Raw genomic sequence first — 13,474 nt, 5'->3', positions numbered from 1 at the left:
GACTGACCGTGGGAGTAGTAGGACTGTTGGTGAGACACGCGTGAAACCTGAGAGTAGTGCTGGACCACACCAGCATGGCTATTGTGCTGTTGGGCCACTTGGTGGTGATGATGGTGGCTGACTGTGGTGTGACCTGCATGGGGTCCATACGGCCCACCCTGACCCACCCATTGGGCTGGTTGGTCTGCATAACGAGACCGTGTGGGTGGTACAGGTGCACGGGTGGGTAGGGTGGGTGGGGCAGAGTTTGGCAGAGGAGGAATGTCTGAGGGAAGAGCACATGCTAAGTAGAAGCGCCCACAATCCTGCAGGCAAGCATTCAGCCAAAATATTTATATGTACTGATGGATTCCTAAGTTTGCCAATAGTTTTGCAGTAACCTATTCTACTAATGGATGGCACCATTTATCTTTTCAACACCTTCATGGTAATAGCTGTCCCATCTCTAACAACGTTTAATCGAGATTATACTGTGACCATGGTATCATCTATTAGCAGATAGAGGTAACACATGCCTGTTGTTGAACTCTGGAATCTGGCTAGTCATACATCACACAAGATTCCCAAACATAAAACAGACATTCCTATATTACACAATACAGAACAAACACAAACAGACCAAATTGACACAGGTTAAAAAAACACAAGGATAGGAGAACATGGGACAATTATCTAAATGATACATCAATATCAATTTTTACTTCCAATTTCATTAATAAGAAACCCACATCCCTAAAGTGTCTGACAATGGTCCTTGGGTCTTCCCATCTCTCTAGGTAGAAATGTTGGATTACTGTCCAAGTTGTATTTGTGTAGAATTGTTTCTGTCACAGACTGATAGTAGCAAGAGAATGGAACCAGAACTCAGGTCTCTTTACATAAAAGAGTAGAGGAAATACAGTCCAAATTGACAGAGATCCTAACATAATTGCATTCAGGTCATCATCCAGCATGAAGACAACACCATTACAGCCGAGATCTGACCTCTGATGCAAACTGTCCCAGATGCAACAATCACTCAGATGCTGAATAGTTAATCTTACACTAATCCATCCTAGATACATCAAGACATTTCTTACATATACCAACATTTTTTTTCATAAAAAAAAAGTAGGTGTGGGGGGGTTGGGGGGCCAAAATCCACTCCCATCCATTTCATCCCCATATACTCCACTCCCACTCTCCCTCTTTTCCTGGCTCCTCCTGGATGATAGGTCATACCTGCATCTTGCCCACTGCTCTGGGTCAGAAGCAATGCAGCAAGACATAGCACATCCACAGCAAGTCTTCATTCAATCAGCAATCCCCCCTCTCCATCCACTCATGCAGAAAAGAGATGATGGGGAGAAATCCCGTTAGACTGCGCCAAAATATCATTCTTTCACACTCCTTACCCCATCCCTTACCCAGTCCCATGCATCACAGCATCGCATCATCTGTACACAACCATTCTCCATTCACCCCTAGTCTTCTCCCTTCCTTCCTCAACAGACATTCCCCTCTTTCCCAATGCCCACTTCACCCCCCCTCCATCCATCCCAGCCCCAGTCACACCATGTTCACTACATCCACCTCTGCCTTCCACATTTCTTTTAGTAATCTTTCTTCACTCATTTTTTCCATGCGACCAAACAATCCCAATACTCTTTCATCAATCCTATCTCCCAACTCCCTTTCTGCTCCTGTTCTTACCTCCTCATTTCTCACTCTATCCAGCCTAGTAACCTGTGGCAACACACCACTACTGCAGTGTCCCCTTAACACATATGACATCTTTGTAAAGTAATATTACTAATTGTGGTCAATCTATTATGTGTCCATGGTAATCAAATTATATGTTGTAAATATTGTTGTCACCCCTGCATCTTTCCCACTGCCCTGGGTCAGAGGCAATATAGCAAGACAAAGCACATCCACAGCAAGGCCACTTCATTAAATCAGCTAACCCCCTCTCCATCCCCTCATGCTGAAGAAAAGATGGGGAGAAATCCCTTTGGGCTGCATCAAAATATCATTCACACATAGTCCCTCACTCACCCCCACCCCACCTCACTCTCTTCCATGCATCACAGCATCATCCATACACAACCATTCTCCACTCACCCCCATCTTCCGCCTTCTCCACTCCTCCCTCAACAGACACTCCCCCCACCCCCACCCCATCCATCCATATATATTATATATATATTATATATTATATATATATATATATATATATATATATATATATATACACACCCATATATACTGATGCTAGGAAAAATATAAATGGTTTTGAACATACATGGGCTACTGCAAGGATATATATATATATATATTATATATTATATATATATATATAAATATATAATATATATATATATATCTCCTTGCAGTAGCCCATGTATGTTCAAAACCATTTATATTTTTCCTAGCATCAGTATATATGGGTGTGTATATATATATATATATATATATATATATATATATATATTTATATATATATGTATATATATATATATATATATATATATATATATATATATATACACACACACACACACACCTATATATACTGATGCTAGGAAAAATATAAATGGTTTTGAACATACATGGACTACTGCAAGGATATATATATATATACAGTGGCCACGAAAAGTTTGGGCGCAAAATTATAGGCGCCCCAACTTTCCCCTAAACTCAAAACATGCGAAAAATACAACTTTCCACCCAAACTTTTCGCTATTTTTCAATGCTAGCGTTTGTACCCGTATTTAGACGAGACAATACACACTATTTGGCAACTCTGTTTAGGCGCACTCGATGTCACATGGAGTCACTTTCTAAACATCTCTCACGGAGAGTAGTCTTTTTATTGCGGTGGTCTCTGTTTTTGTGCCTTGACATCTCCGTAATGGGAAGTGGTAAAGAGCTGGAAAGAGACACAGTTGTTACAATCATAACCCTCTATAAGGAGGGTTTTAAGTGTAAAGATGTTGCTACTCGTGTGGGAATTGGAGTGCGTCAAGTGCAAAAGTAGACCAAGAAATTTCGAGACGAAGGAAGTGACATCATTCCTACTCCAAAGCATCGCTCTGGTCGGCCAAGGAAGATATCAAATCGTACTTCTACGGTTCTAACTGCCTCCTAATAACCGTAGGAGGCAGTTAGAACCGTAGAAGTACGATTTGATATCTTCCTTGGCCAACCAGAGCGATGCTTTGGAGTACGAATGATGTCACTTCCTTCGTCTCGAAATTTCTTGGTCCACTTTTGCACTTGACGCACTCCAATTCCCACACGAGTAGCAATATCTTTACACTTATAACCCTCCTTATAGAGGGTTATGATTGTAACAACTGTGTCTCTTTCCAGCTCTTTACCACTTCCCATTACGGAGATATCAAGGCACAAAAACAGAGACCACCGCAAAAAAAAAAAGACTACTCTCCGTGAGAGATGTTTAGAAAGTGACTCCATGTGACATCGAGTGCGCCTAAACAGAGTTGCCAAATAGTGTGTATTGTCTTGGCTAAATACGGGTACAAACGCTAGCATTGAAAAATAGCGAAAAGTTTGGGTGGAAAGTTGTATTTTTTGCATGTTTTGAGTTTAGGGGAAAGTTGGGGCGCCTATAATTTTGCGCCCAAACTTTTCGCAGCCACTGTGTGTATATATATATATATATATATATATATATATATATATATATATATATATATATATATATTTATATATATATATATATACACACACACATACACACACACACACACACATGGTGATGAACACCTCCTGGTTGCTGCAATTTCATAAATCCTTGTTTGTCTCTTTTTGCTTTAGCTTGTTTCCTAGATCTTGTATTTCTCATTGAGAAATAAAATTTAATCTTCCAATCCTAGTTCCATTCATAAAAAATATCCAAATCTTTCTCAAGAAACTTAAGTCTTCTTCACATTTCCCTCTCTTCGTGATCATGGCATCATCAGCAAACAAGTTACCATACTTAACTACTCCATTCATCATAATGACATTCATGAGCGCTACTGGTGCCATTACCCAACACTGTGGTACCCTAATAGTTACCTCTCTCAAATCCAACATTTCATCCTTTACTAGTGTTAACATGCACCATCATTTGGATGTATGCATGTGCTTGTGCATGTTAGAATGCTAGTTCTCCCATCCTACATTTTTAACCAAGATGCACATATGCTACAAAAACAATGCTACAACAACATCATGCAACATGAAGCACCAAGCACAATACAGCAATAAAGGGGTGAATTAACATATATTTTGAATTCTAAAAAATCATGTCCATACATGCATGAACATAAAAAAAAGAGGGGGTGGGGATGCAACTTGTATTAAACAAAACATATTGGAAATCATATCTAAAGATGTTTTACTTACTATCTCCATTGGGAGTGTCCGAATCTCTTCTGTGGCCATTTGATCTATCCTTTGGATAATTTTGATATGTTTTTTCTGTCCCTTGAGAAATTTCTGCAAAATACAAAGCACACACAAAACCTTATTTTTGTTTATGAATCTACATACAGCCTAGGGCTTTTTTACCCTTAACAAAGAAGGTAGCCAAAGCCAAAAGGCATAATTCCACTCCCACCCATTTCATCCCCACCCACTCCTCTCCCATTCACCACCCCTCTTTTCTTGGCTCCTCCTGGATGACGGGTCATCCCTCCATCTTGCTCACTGCCCTGGTTCAGAAGCAATGTAGCAAGACAAAGCACATCCCCAGCAAGGCCACTTCATTTAATCAGCAACCCCGCCCCTTCCATACCCTTATGCAGAAAAAGAGAAGACAGGGAAAAACCCCTTTATGAATATAAATACATCCATTATACATGTTGTATGGGAGTGGGTGTGGAAGGAAGGTTTTCCATGTAAATGAAACAGTGGGGATAAACCAACTTCTGCTGTTGGACCCTGCTGTGGAGGTGCTGCATTACTTTTGACCCAGGCAGTGGGTGAGGGGCAGGGATCCTTCATCCACAAAGAACCAAGATAAAAGGGAAAACAAATGGGTGATGGATGGCTGGAGGGTGGATGCATGCCTTGGCTGGCTACCTCCCTTGTAAGAGGGCTTTCCATATATAGACATACATGTATACCAAAAGGTCTTTCTTCCCTTACAAGGGAGTGGCTGAAACAAAACATACACCCACACCCATCCAAAACTCATTTTTTGCCTCTCCCATCTTTATACCTTGTGGATGAAGAGTCATCCCTGTTCCCCACCACACCTCTTAGGTCAAGAGCATCACCAGACAGCTGAAGCTGGTTATATGGTGACCCCATCCCCTTTTTCCCACTTGAAAATGTACAGAGCAGACAAGATGAGTATCCCATTAGGCTGCATTATTTCTAAACACATTTTAAATGGATGAAAAAATATTGCAGCATATTCTCCATTCACTCCAATCTTTTGCACTATTCCTTCCTTGTATGATACACTCCTCTTGTATTTAATCCCCACTTTCATCCTGTCCATCCACCCCTTTCCTGGTCTTCCACAAATTCCACTCAATCTACCTCTAATTTGCAATCCTTACCACCCCCAAGCTAATCTTTCCATATGCTCAAACCATCTCAGCACTCTTCAACCTACTCCATCTGACAGCTCTCTAACCATCCCCAGATTGGATTCACTGCTGTCTAAAGAGCATATTATAGAAGATTTGTGTCTGTATTTGCTTAGCTAGTTGTATTTACCTAGTTGTATCTTACAAGACCAGGAGCTATGCTCATGGTGTCTCATCTCTTATCTTACCATATCTAATTTGGTCTTAAATTCTTTTATTTTTGCACACACTATTGTTTTGTCTAGTATTTTCCATATACCACTCCATGGGAAAGCTGTTTTTTCAGGTCTCTTCCATAAATGTCCCTTTTGATCTTCCTTCCATGTCCTCATGTTTCGCTTATCCCAATTTAGTAAGCCATCTCTATCAAGGACTTCCACACATCTCATAATTCTGTATATGGTGTATGTGTATTTACCTAGTTGCACCTTATGGGAAGGGGAGCTATGCTCATGGTGCTCTATCTCTGTATCTCACCATATCTAATTTGCTCTTAAATTCTTGTACTGTTTTTTTACACAATATTGTTTCGTCTAGTATGTTCCATACCACCCCTCTGTGGGGATGATATCCCCCCTGCCCCAGGTCTCTTCTATAACTGTCCTTTTTGAGCTTCCTTCCATGTCCTCTCGTGTTCCTCTTATCCTAATTTAGTAAGTCTTATCTATCAAGGATTTCTATAGTGCTCATAATTCTGTAGATGGTCAAAGAGTCACCTCTTTATCTTTTTTCTTCGAGTCAGTAATTCTAGTTTTGACAATCTTTCTTCATAAGACAGTTTTTATAGTGTTGGGGCCAACTTCGTAGTTGCTCTCTGGGTTCTCTTGATCTTCCTTATATTCTTTTTAATACTGGATGACCATAGTGTCACTGCATACTCCAGTGTGACTAGTATTTTCTTTACCATTTCTTCATCCAAGTAAAAGCCACTTTTATTGATCTTAGCAAGTTATAGGTTTTGCCAACAATTTTGTTTATATGTTTGTCAAAGGAAATATCTTTTGTGATTATCACTCCCAGGTCTTTTTCAGATCCCACTTTCTTTACTTCCTTTTCACCAATTTTATATTGTCCTGATATGCTTTTTTTTTTTCCAAATTCCATTATGCTACATGTTGAAGTCCACTTCCTACTTCTAGCTCCATTCCCAAACTCTGTTCAAATCTATGTAGGGAGTCAGAGTCCATATCAGTACTTTCTTTAACAATTTTGCAGACTATGACAAATTGTTAAGGAAAGTAAAAACTGAAAAGGATTGAGAATCACTACAGAAAGACCTGAATAAGGTATGGAACTGGAGTCAGAAATGGGAAGTGGACTTCAATATTAAGAAGTGTAGCATAATGGAGTTTGGAAAAAGTAAAAACAGAATATCAGGACAATATAAAATTGGAGCCAAGGAGGTAAAGGAGAGATCCGAAAAAGATTTGGGCGTAATCATCTCAAACGACTTGTCCTATGATAAAAAGATAAACAAAATTGTTGGAGAATCCTATAACTTGCTAAGATCAATAAAAGTGGCATTTACATATTTGGACAAAGAATTAATTAAAAAAAAAAAAACATTGGTCACACTGATAAGGCCTAGACTAGAATATGCAGCAACATTGTGGTCACCCAGTACCAAAAATAATATAAAGAAAATAGAAAGAATCCAGAGAGCAGTCACAAAAATGGCACCTGCACTTGCAAACTTGTCATATGAGGAGAGACTGGCTCAACTGGAGTTACCAACTCTGAAGCAAAGAAGAGAGAGGTGACCTACTGACCATCTACCAGCTCAAGTAGTATGTGATCACTCTTCCAAATTGGTGTCTTGAATTCAATTTTATCCACAATTTCAGGCTTTGATGTAAATATTAAATCTAGTCTTGAAAGTTCTTTGTCATTTCTATATTTGGTATTTTCTTTTACCCATTGAGTCATTGTGTATTCATTGGTTATGTTGAGTAATATGTTTCCCCAAAGGTCCTGTCTACCCTTCACTGTCATCTCCTCTCAACATATTTCTTTAGAGTTAAAAATCACCCATTACTAGATTTCCTCCTCCTTTCAGTATTTCAATTAATGTATGCCTTGTGCCTTCTAGCATTTTGTGTGTGTGTGTGGGGGGGGGGGTGAGTTACAATCACAATCATCCCTTTCACTCTTTCCTACTTTAAATGCAAAAGAAGCGGACCATTTTACTTCCCCTGTTGTATTGTCATTCATCTTTGGTGTACATCTTTCATGAAAAAGGTCACTAACTTGGTGCATGCCATCTCTAATTCACTGTCACCCACATACATTTTCACTTTGTTGTCATCTTGACAAGCATATACAGCTTCATTCACATTATCCACAACTTCTCCTTCATCTACCCCTTTAACTCCCACCACATATTCATGAATCTTTCAAGGATACCTGTTCATTTTCATAACCTCAAAATATACATACACATACAGTACCAAATACTAAAAATGTAATAGGTCACAAACCATATGAAGGGACGACAGATATACGGTTCTGGTAAATTGGTCCCTCTTCGCCTACTGATGATCGAGATGATCGATTACTGCCTGTGCTGGATCTTGGAGGAACAGGTGGCTTAGGTTTATCTTGCATCTGAAATTCAAGTTAAATATGCTGATTATGGAATATTAAAATGTTTTCCATACACTGAAGTTAAAAAAAAAAAAAAAAAAAAAAAAAAAGTATTCAGCAATATCTGTTTCTGTGCATATGCCTAACCACAAGTATACAGTTTTAACTAGTAGTATACATGGTTGAAGCTGTGCTCAGTCTCTTCTTACCAAATTTTGCCTTAAATTTGTTTATGCTGTTAGTCTGGATCATAGCTTCATCAAACTTGTTCCGCAAATATACATTTGAAAAACTATACTTTCTTACATTTTTCAATTAATATTACTTTTTCAACTTTTCACTATAGCCTCATAACCTTTCATATTATACCAGTAGCTCTTGGTCAATTTTTTTTCTCTTTCTTTGATCTAAATATCATTTTACCTCTCATCTTTTTGTTTTTCCAATGTGGGAAGTCTAAGTATTATCACTTGAACTTTGGGTCATTTTGGTTGCTGCCCTTTGTATTCTCTATTTTCATTATATCTTTTTTTTAAGTGCAGTCTGGGATTAATCAGTGTTATTTTTTATCTATTTTTTTTTTTTTTTTTTTTAATCATGTCCACATCCATGTTACTCTTATATTCTTCAATAATCCAAGTCTCTCATGTTACTCTCTCTATACAATTTTCTGTGACAAATCATCCCCAAGTCCTTTTCCTCCTTTGTCTCCAATTTATATTCCCCACTTTTCTTACTCTGATTTCATTTCCAAGATTTTAAATTACTTTGTACTGACATTCATCTTCTACACCCATTTCCATTGATAAACCTTATCTCTGGCTTCTACATTGCTTCTGACCCAGGGCAAATGGGCAGGAAACAGGGATGACCCAACATCCATCAGGAGGTAAGATGGAGAGGGAGGAAAAGGTAGTGGAGGGGAGTGGAATGGGTAGGAGTAGCCATGTGCCTTTGACTTGGCTACCTCCCTTATGATGGGGTAAAAAAGCTCTTGGTATATAGATATACATCTTCCTCTAGTTGTTTGCAATCTTCATTTTTAAGTTTCTTCACAATCATTAGAAAATTAGTTAAAATAGTGAATTATTCTATTCATAAAATTACATTAAAGGTACCAAAATTGAACCATGTGGTAACCCAAAAGTAACTTCTCTTCAACTCGCCTTTTCATATCTAACTGTTGTTCTTATACATACATATATCACAGGCTTTTCCACCCTTACAAGGGAGGTGGTGAAAAGTCAAAGGCATAATCCACTCGTACCCATTTCATCCCCACATACTCCACTCCCATTCACCACCTCTCCCTCACTCTTTTCTTGGTTCCTCCTAGATGACAGGTCATCCATGCACCTCGCCCACTGCCCTGGGTCAGAAGCAATACAGCAAGACAAAGCACATCCACAGCAAAGATGCTTCATTTAATTGGCAATTCCCCTCTCTCTATCCCCTTGTGCAGAAAAAAAGGAAATGGGGGAGAAATTTCTTTGGGCTGCGTCAAAATATTATTCACTCATACTCCCTCATCCCCCCATCCTCCACCCACTCCTTCCACCTCTGCCTTCCACACCTCTTTTACTAATCTTTCTTCACTCATTCTTTCCGCGTGTCCAAACCATCCCAATATTTTCATCAACCCTATTTTCCAACTCCCTTTCCACCCTCACTCTCCTCCTTATTTCTCACTCTATCCAGTCTAGTAACCCCTACCATACTTCTCAGGCATTTCATCTCATACATACTTGTCCTTTTCCCATTCCAGTACTATACTCCCTTTAAGGCCTTCTGCATTTTCTAATTACCATATTAATCTTTTGTGTGGTACTTTGTCAAAGGCCTTTTTCAAATCTAGGAATACACAATACACATATGTAACACCTTAACCACTATCAAAATCTTAACTGGTTCATTACATAATGGGTCTATAATAATATCATTTAAGGTTCCTCTCTACTTATAGACTTGTACCATATTCACCATCTTCCAATCCTGTGGCACCCTTTACCTTCCAATGGATACATTATCAACTGGTGTATTTTGTCAATCAACTATTCTCTGCACTCTTATTATTCAATTTGTAATACCATCTGGTTTGAAAAAGAGAAAATGAGTGGGCATGTGCCCTGACTGGCTACCTCCCTTAAATGGGGGAAGAGGCCCTTGGTATATAGATAGACATGGCTTGGGAGGCTTACTTTCTTCTAGGTTTTCTTTTTAAAAGTTCATTCACTTCATGTTCTTCCTTGCTGAATACTGATTAGGTGTTATTCATCATTTCAAGTACCTTCTAATTCTTCTGTATTTGTTTCTGGTGCTCTTGTATTATTACTATTTTTTTTTTTTTCATTTATTTTCTTTTCCCATTTTTCACATGCCTTGCTTCTTTTGTTTTACTACCTCGCATCTTTTGTTGAACAAGTCCCTCTTTTTTGCAATTCCCACTCAATTTTGGTACATGCTTTTTTCACCTATATGACATGCTCTGAAACGCATGCATTCTTTTCTCCCTCCCACCAAAGGGGGATAGGAAAAGGAAGAAGTGAAGACTTAGCAGTAGTTGGGGAACGATTCATGTGGACAAAAGGAGGGATAGTAATAGTAAAACTGTGGATCACCATTCCTGTATGTCAGGGGTTCTCAACTTCAGGTTTACAGGATGGTTTGTAGGAGGTACCTAGATGACTAGCAAAAGATTATTTAAACACTTAAATCTGCAGAGAGAGAACATTGTACATTTTTTTTAAGTTAATGCAACTGACGACTAAAGTCGTTACACTTTGAACCATTTGATATCCAGCATGGTGACAGCATATATTTAATTAGTCTTAATATATTACCATTCTATATTCTGTGTCAGGTTAACCCCTTCCATACGGTGCCGCACACGTAGGCGTCATGGGGAGCGAGTGTATTCGCGAGGCTGCCATATCGGCGTCTTGATTATATCTATTGTAGTCGCCCCTCCATAATGACATTATTTCTAATTCTTTTGTAATCGCATTTTCTATGGTTATCAAAATTCACGGGTGAAGAGAGAACGATCGATATAAGCGGTGACTATATTTTATGATGCGAGTATTATTACGACACGTCGTACGGCTGGCATTGGCTGCTGCCACCGAGATCTAAGTCCATGACGCCTACGTGTGCGGCACCGTATGGAAGGGGTTAATGGGGATATGGGTTGATGGTCTGATGACTCTTGGGTACATAACAGGAAAAAGGTTGAGAACCTCTGCTCTACATGATGGGATTTCTTTTCTTACAGACAAATGATGGGAACTATGGGTTCATATGGGTGCCCTCGGTAAAATCCTTAAAGTAATGACTGTATTCAAGAGTCTATACCCCAGTACAGGGTTCTAAAATATGAAAAAGAAAAATAATGCTTTCTATTATCATTACTTTACATCTTCATTTCTGTGCAAAAATAACAAAACAATAAATTTGTGAAAAAGTATAACCATATCTACTTGTATTTCAAAGTATGGCCTGATTATTGTCCAATCTATTTATTTATATCTTATTGTCTTTCCTTTACAACTAATATTTTCTATAAAATTTTGTCTCCTGCCACTTTTCTTAATACTATACTTACTTGCTCTAGGTTGGCATATATGGGATTGTCAAGGGACTGAGAGAGAGGTCGGTGAGGATCTAGTCCCCCACCAGCACCTTCTGGATGGGAACTGACCACACCACCCAACCCTGTCCTGTGCTGTACTTCTGGTGTAGATTGTTCCGAAGAGTTGTCCGAATCCCGGCATGGCACGTCCCCATCACCCTCCTGTGGTTCATGCAAGCACCAACCAAGGCAACAATCACCAAACAGTAAACATCATTATCACGGTCAACACTGGTGTGCTGGGCTTAAATTTGTGAAAATGAACATGATCTGCAGCCATTGACAATAGTTAGCAACAGTCCTTGAGCTTGCCTATAAATATCTTTGGGAAGAAATGCTGGACTTGTAATATACCTTCTCCAACATACATACAGATTAAAAAAAGTTTCTTTGCTTGATAAAGGGATGGCCAAATCAAAGCATACACCCACCCTACATCCATTCTTCCTACCTTAGTTTCTCATGGATGAAAGTTTATCCCTGGCCCTTATCCAATGCTTGGGTCATAGGTAAAGCAGCAAGATTCACAGCAGGGCCCAACAGTTAAAACAGCTTCATTATATGGCAACCCTCCACCATCATCCACTTGAGAAAATGTACTCGTAGATCAGACAAAATGGCTGTGTCACTGTCATCCACTTGTGACCATTCCACTCTCACATCTTGCTATCTCCATTCCCTGCTTGACATTCCTTTTTGTATACAGTGCCTCCTTTTATTTCACCCATCCACCTCATTCTTGGTTCCCCCTAAGTTCCAAAGTCAATGAAAATGCAATGAAGAAACTGAAAAATTCATGCAGGAGAACCAGATAAAATCTCAAGCATCCATCTCAAACACCTTGGCCCAAATGCAAGAAAGGTCTCGACCAATACTAACCAGTCCTGGGTGTACAATAAAATTCCACCAACCAGAAGACAATACATGAACATAAAACCAAAATCTGAGAAACAGTGGAGTAAACCACTTTCAGCTGTTGGGCCTTGTTTTGGAAATACCACATCTTGCTTCACTGCTTCTGACCCAAGCAGTGCAGCAGGAGACAGGGATAACCCTTCATCCACAAGAAACTAAGATGCCTAAAACTCTCCAATTGTAACTGTATTTCCTCACCTTATTTACACATAGAAAGCTAACACCAGGTGGCTGCTCCCCTCCTATTACTATAAAACGGTGACAAAGTTCCACATCAAAAGAAACACCACAAGTGAAGGAGCCTTTGTTAGTATGACATTTCACTTATTACAGCTTTATCAAGTACTTAATCAAGCTGCAACAGCCTAAAGGTTGTACTAATAAATGCTCCATCCTCTCTTGGTGTTTCTTTCAACAGACTTGTCATCAACTGCCAATGAAATACAAAGATCCACATAATTACAAATAGACAGCAATTCAAAATTTCTTCCCAATGAGAGCTATGGGAAAGCTTTAGGACGGCTAAGCTCTGTGAATCTCAGGGCTACAATTGTTGTTCATTAAAGAGCAAACTACTTTCTAACTTGTTAGTCTTTATGTCCAGCACACCAGAGTATAACCATGGAAGCAATGAACCATGGTCAAGTGATCAGAAATGAAAAAATAGATAAAAAAAAAAAAAGTAGTGTAAGAAAAGGAGCACTGCTACATGAGCATCACATTTTGCAAGGTGCTACAGATGTGCAAAGAAATAAATCTG

At 39.0% G+C, this 13,474-nt stretch overlaps 1 protein-coding gene across 11 annotated transcripts in view; it reads right to left on the bottom strand.

Annotated features, from left to right (window-relative positions):
• Positions 1–13,474, bottom strand: part of kst (spectrin beta chain, non-erythrocytic 5 kst) — a 377,873-nt gene that overhangs the window by 15,090 nt on the left and 349,309 nt on the right. For 9 of the 11 annotated variants that reach the window (XM_076172895.1, XM_076172894.1, XM_076172898.1 and 6 more), the window contains 4 exons: positions 11,773–11,961; positions 8,066–8,192; positions 4,396–4,488; positions 8–265 (listed from right to left, as the gene is read on the bottom strand). In XM_076172895.1, coding sequence (XP_076029010.1) covers positions 8–265; positions 4,396–4,488; positions 8,066–8,192; positions 11,773–11,961 — 667 coding nt within the window. The remainder of the gene's footprint in view (positions 1–7; positions 266–4,395; positions 4,489–8,065; positions 8,193–11,772; positions 11,962–13,474) is intronic. The other 2 variants (XM_076172904.1, XM_076172903.1) reach the window with 2 other exon arrangements.

The sequence above is a fragment of the Oratosquilla oratoria genome, chromosome 33 (genome assembly GCF_046742065.1).
Source record: "Oratosquilla oratoria isolate Oo_2021 chromosome 33, ASM4674206v1, whole genome shotgun sequence".
In the NCBI taxonomy this organism is placed as follows: Eukaryota; Metazoa; Arthropoda; class Malacostraca; order Stomatopoda; family Squillidae; genus Oratosquilla; species Oratosquilla oratoria.
The sequence above is the reverse complement of the archived record's forward strand: the minus strand, read 5'-3'. Positions and strand labels throughout refer to the sequence as shown.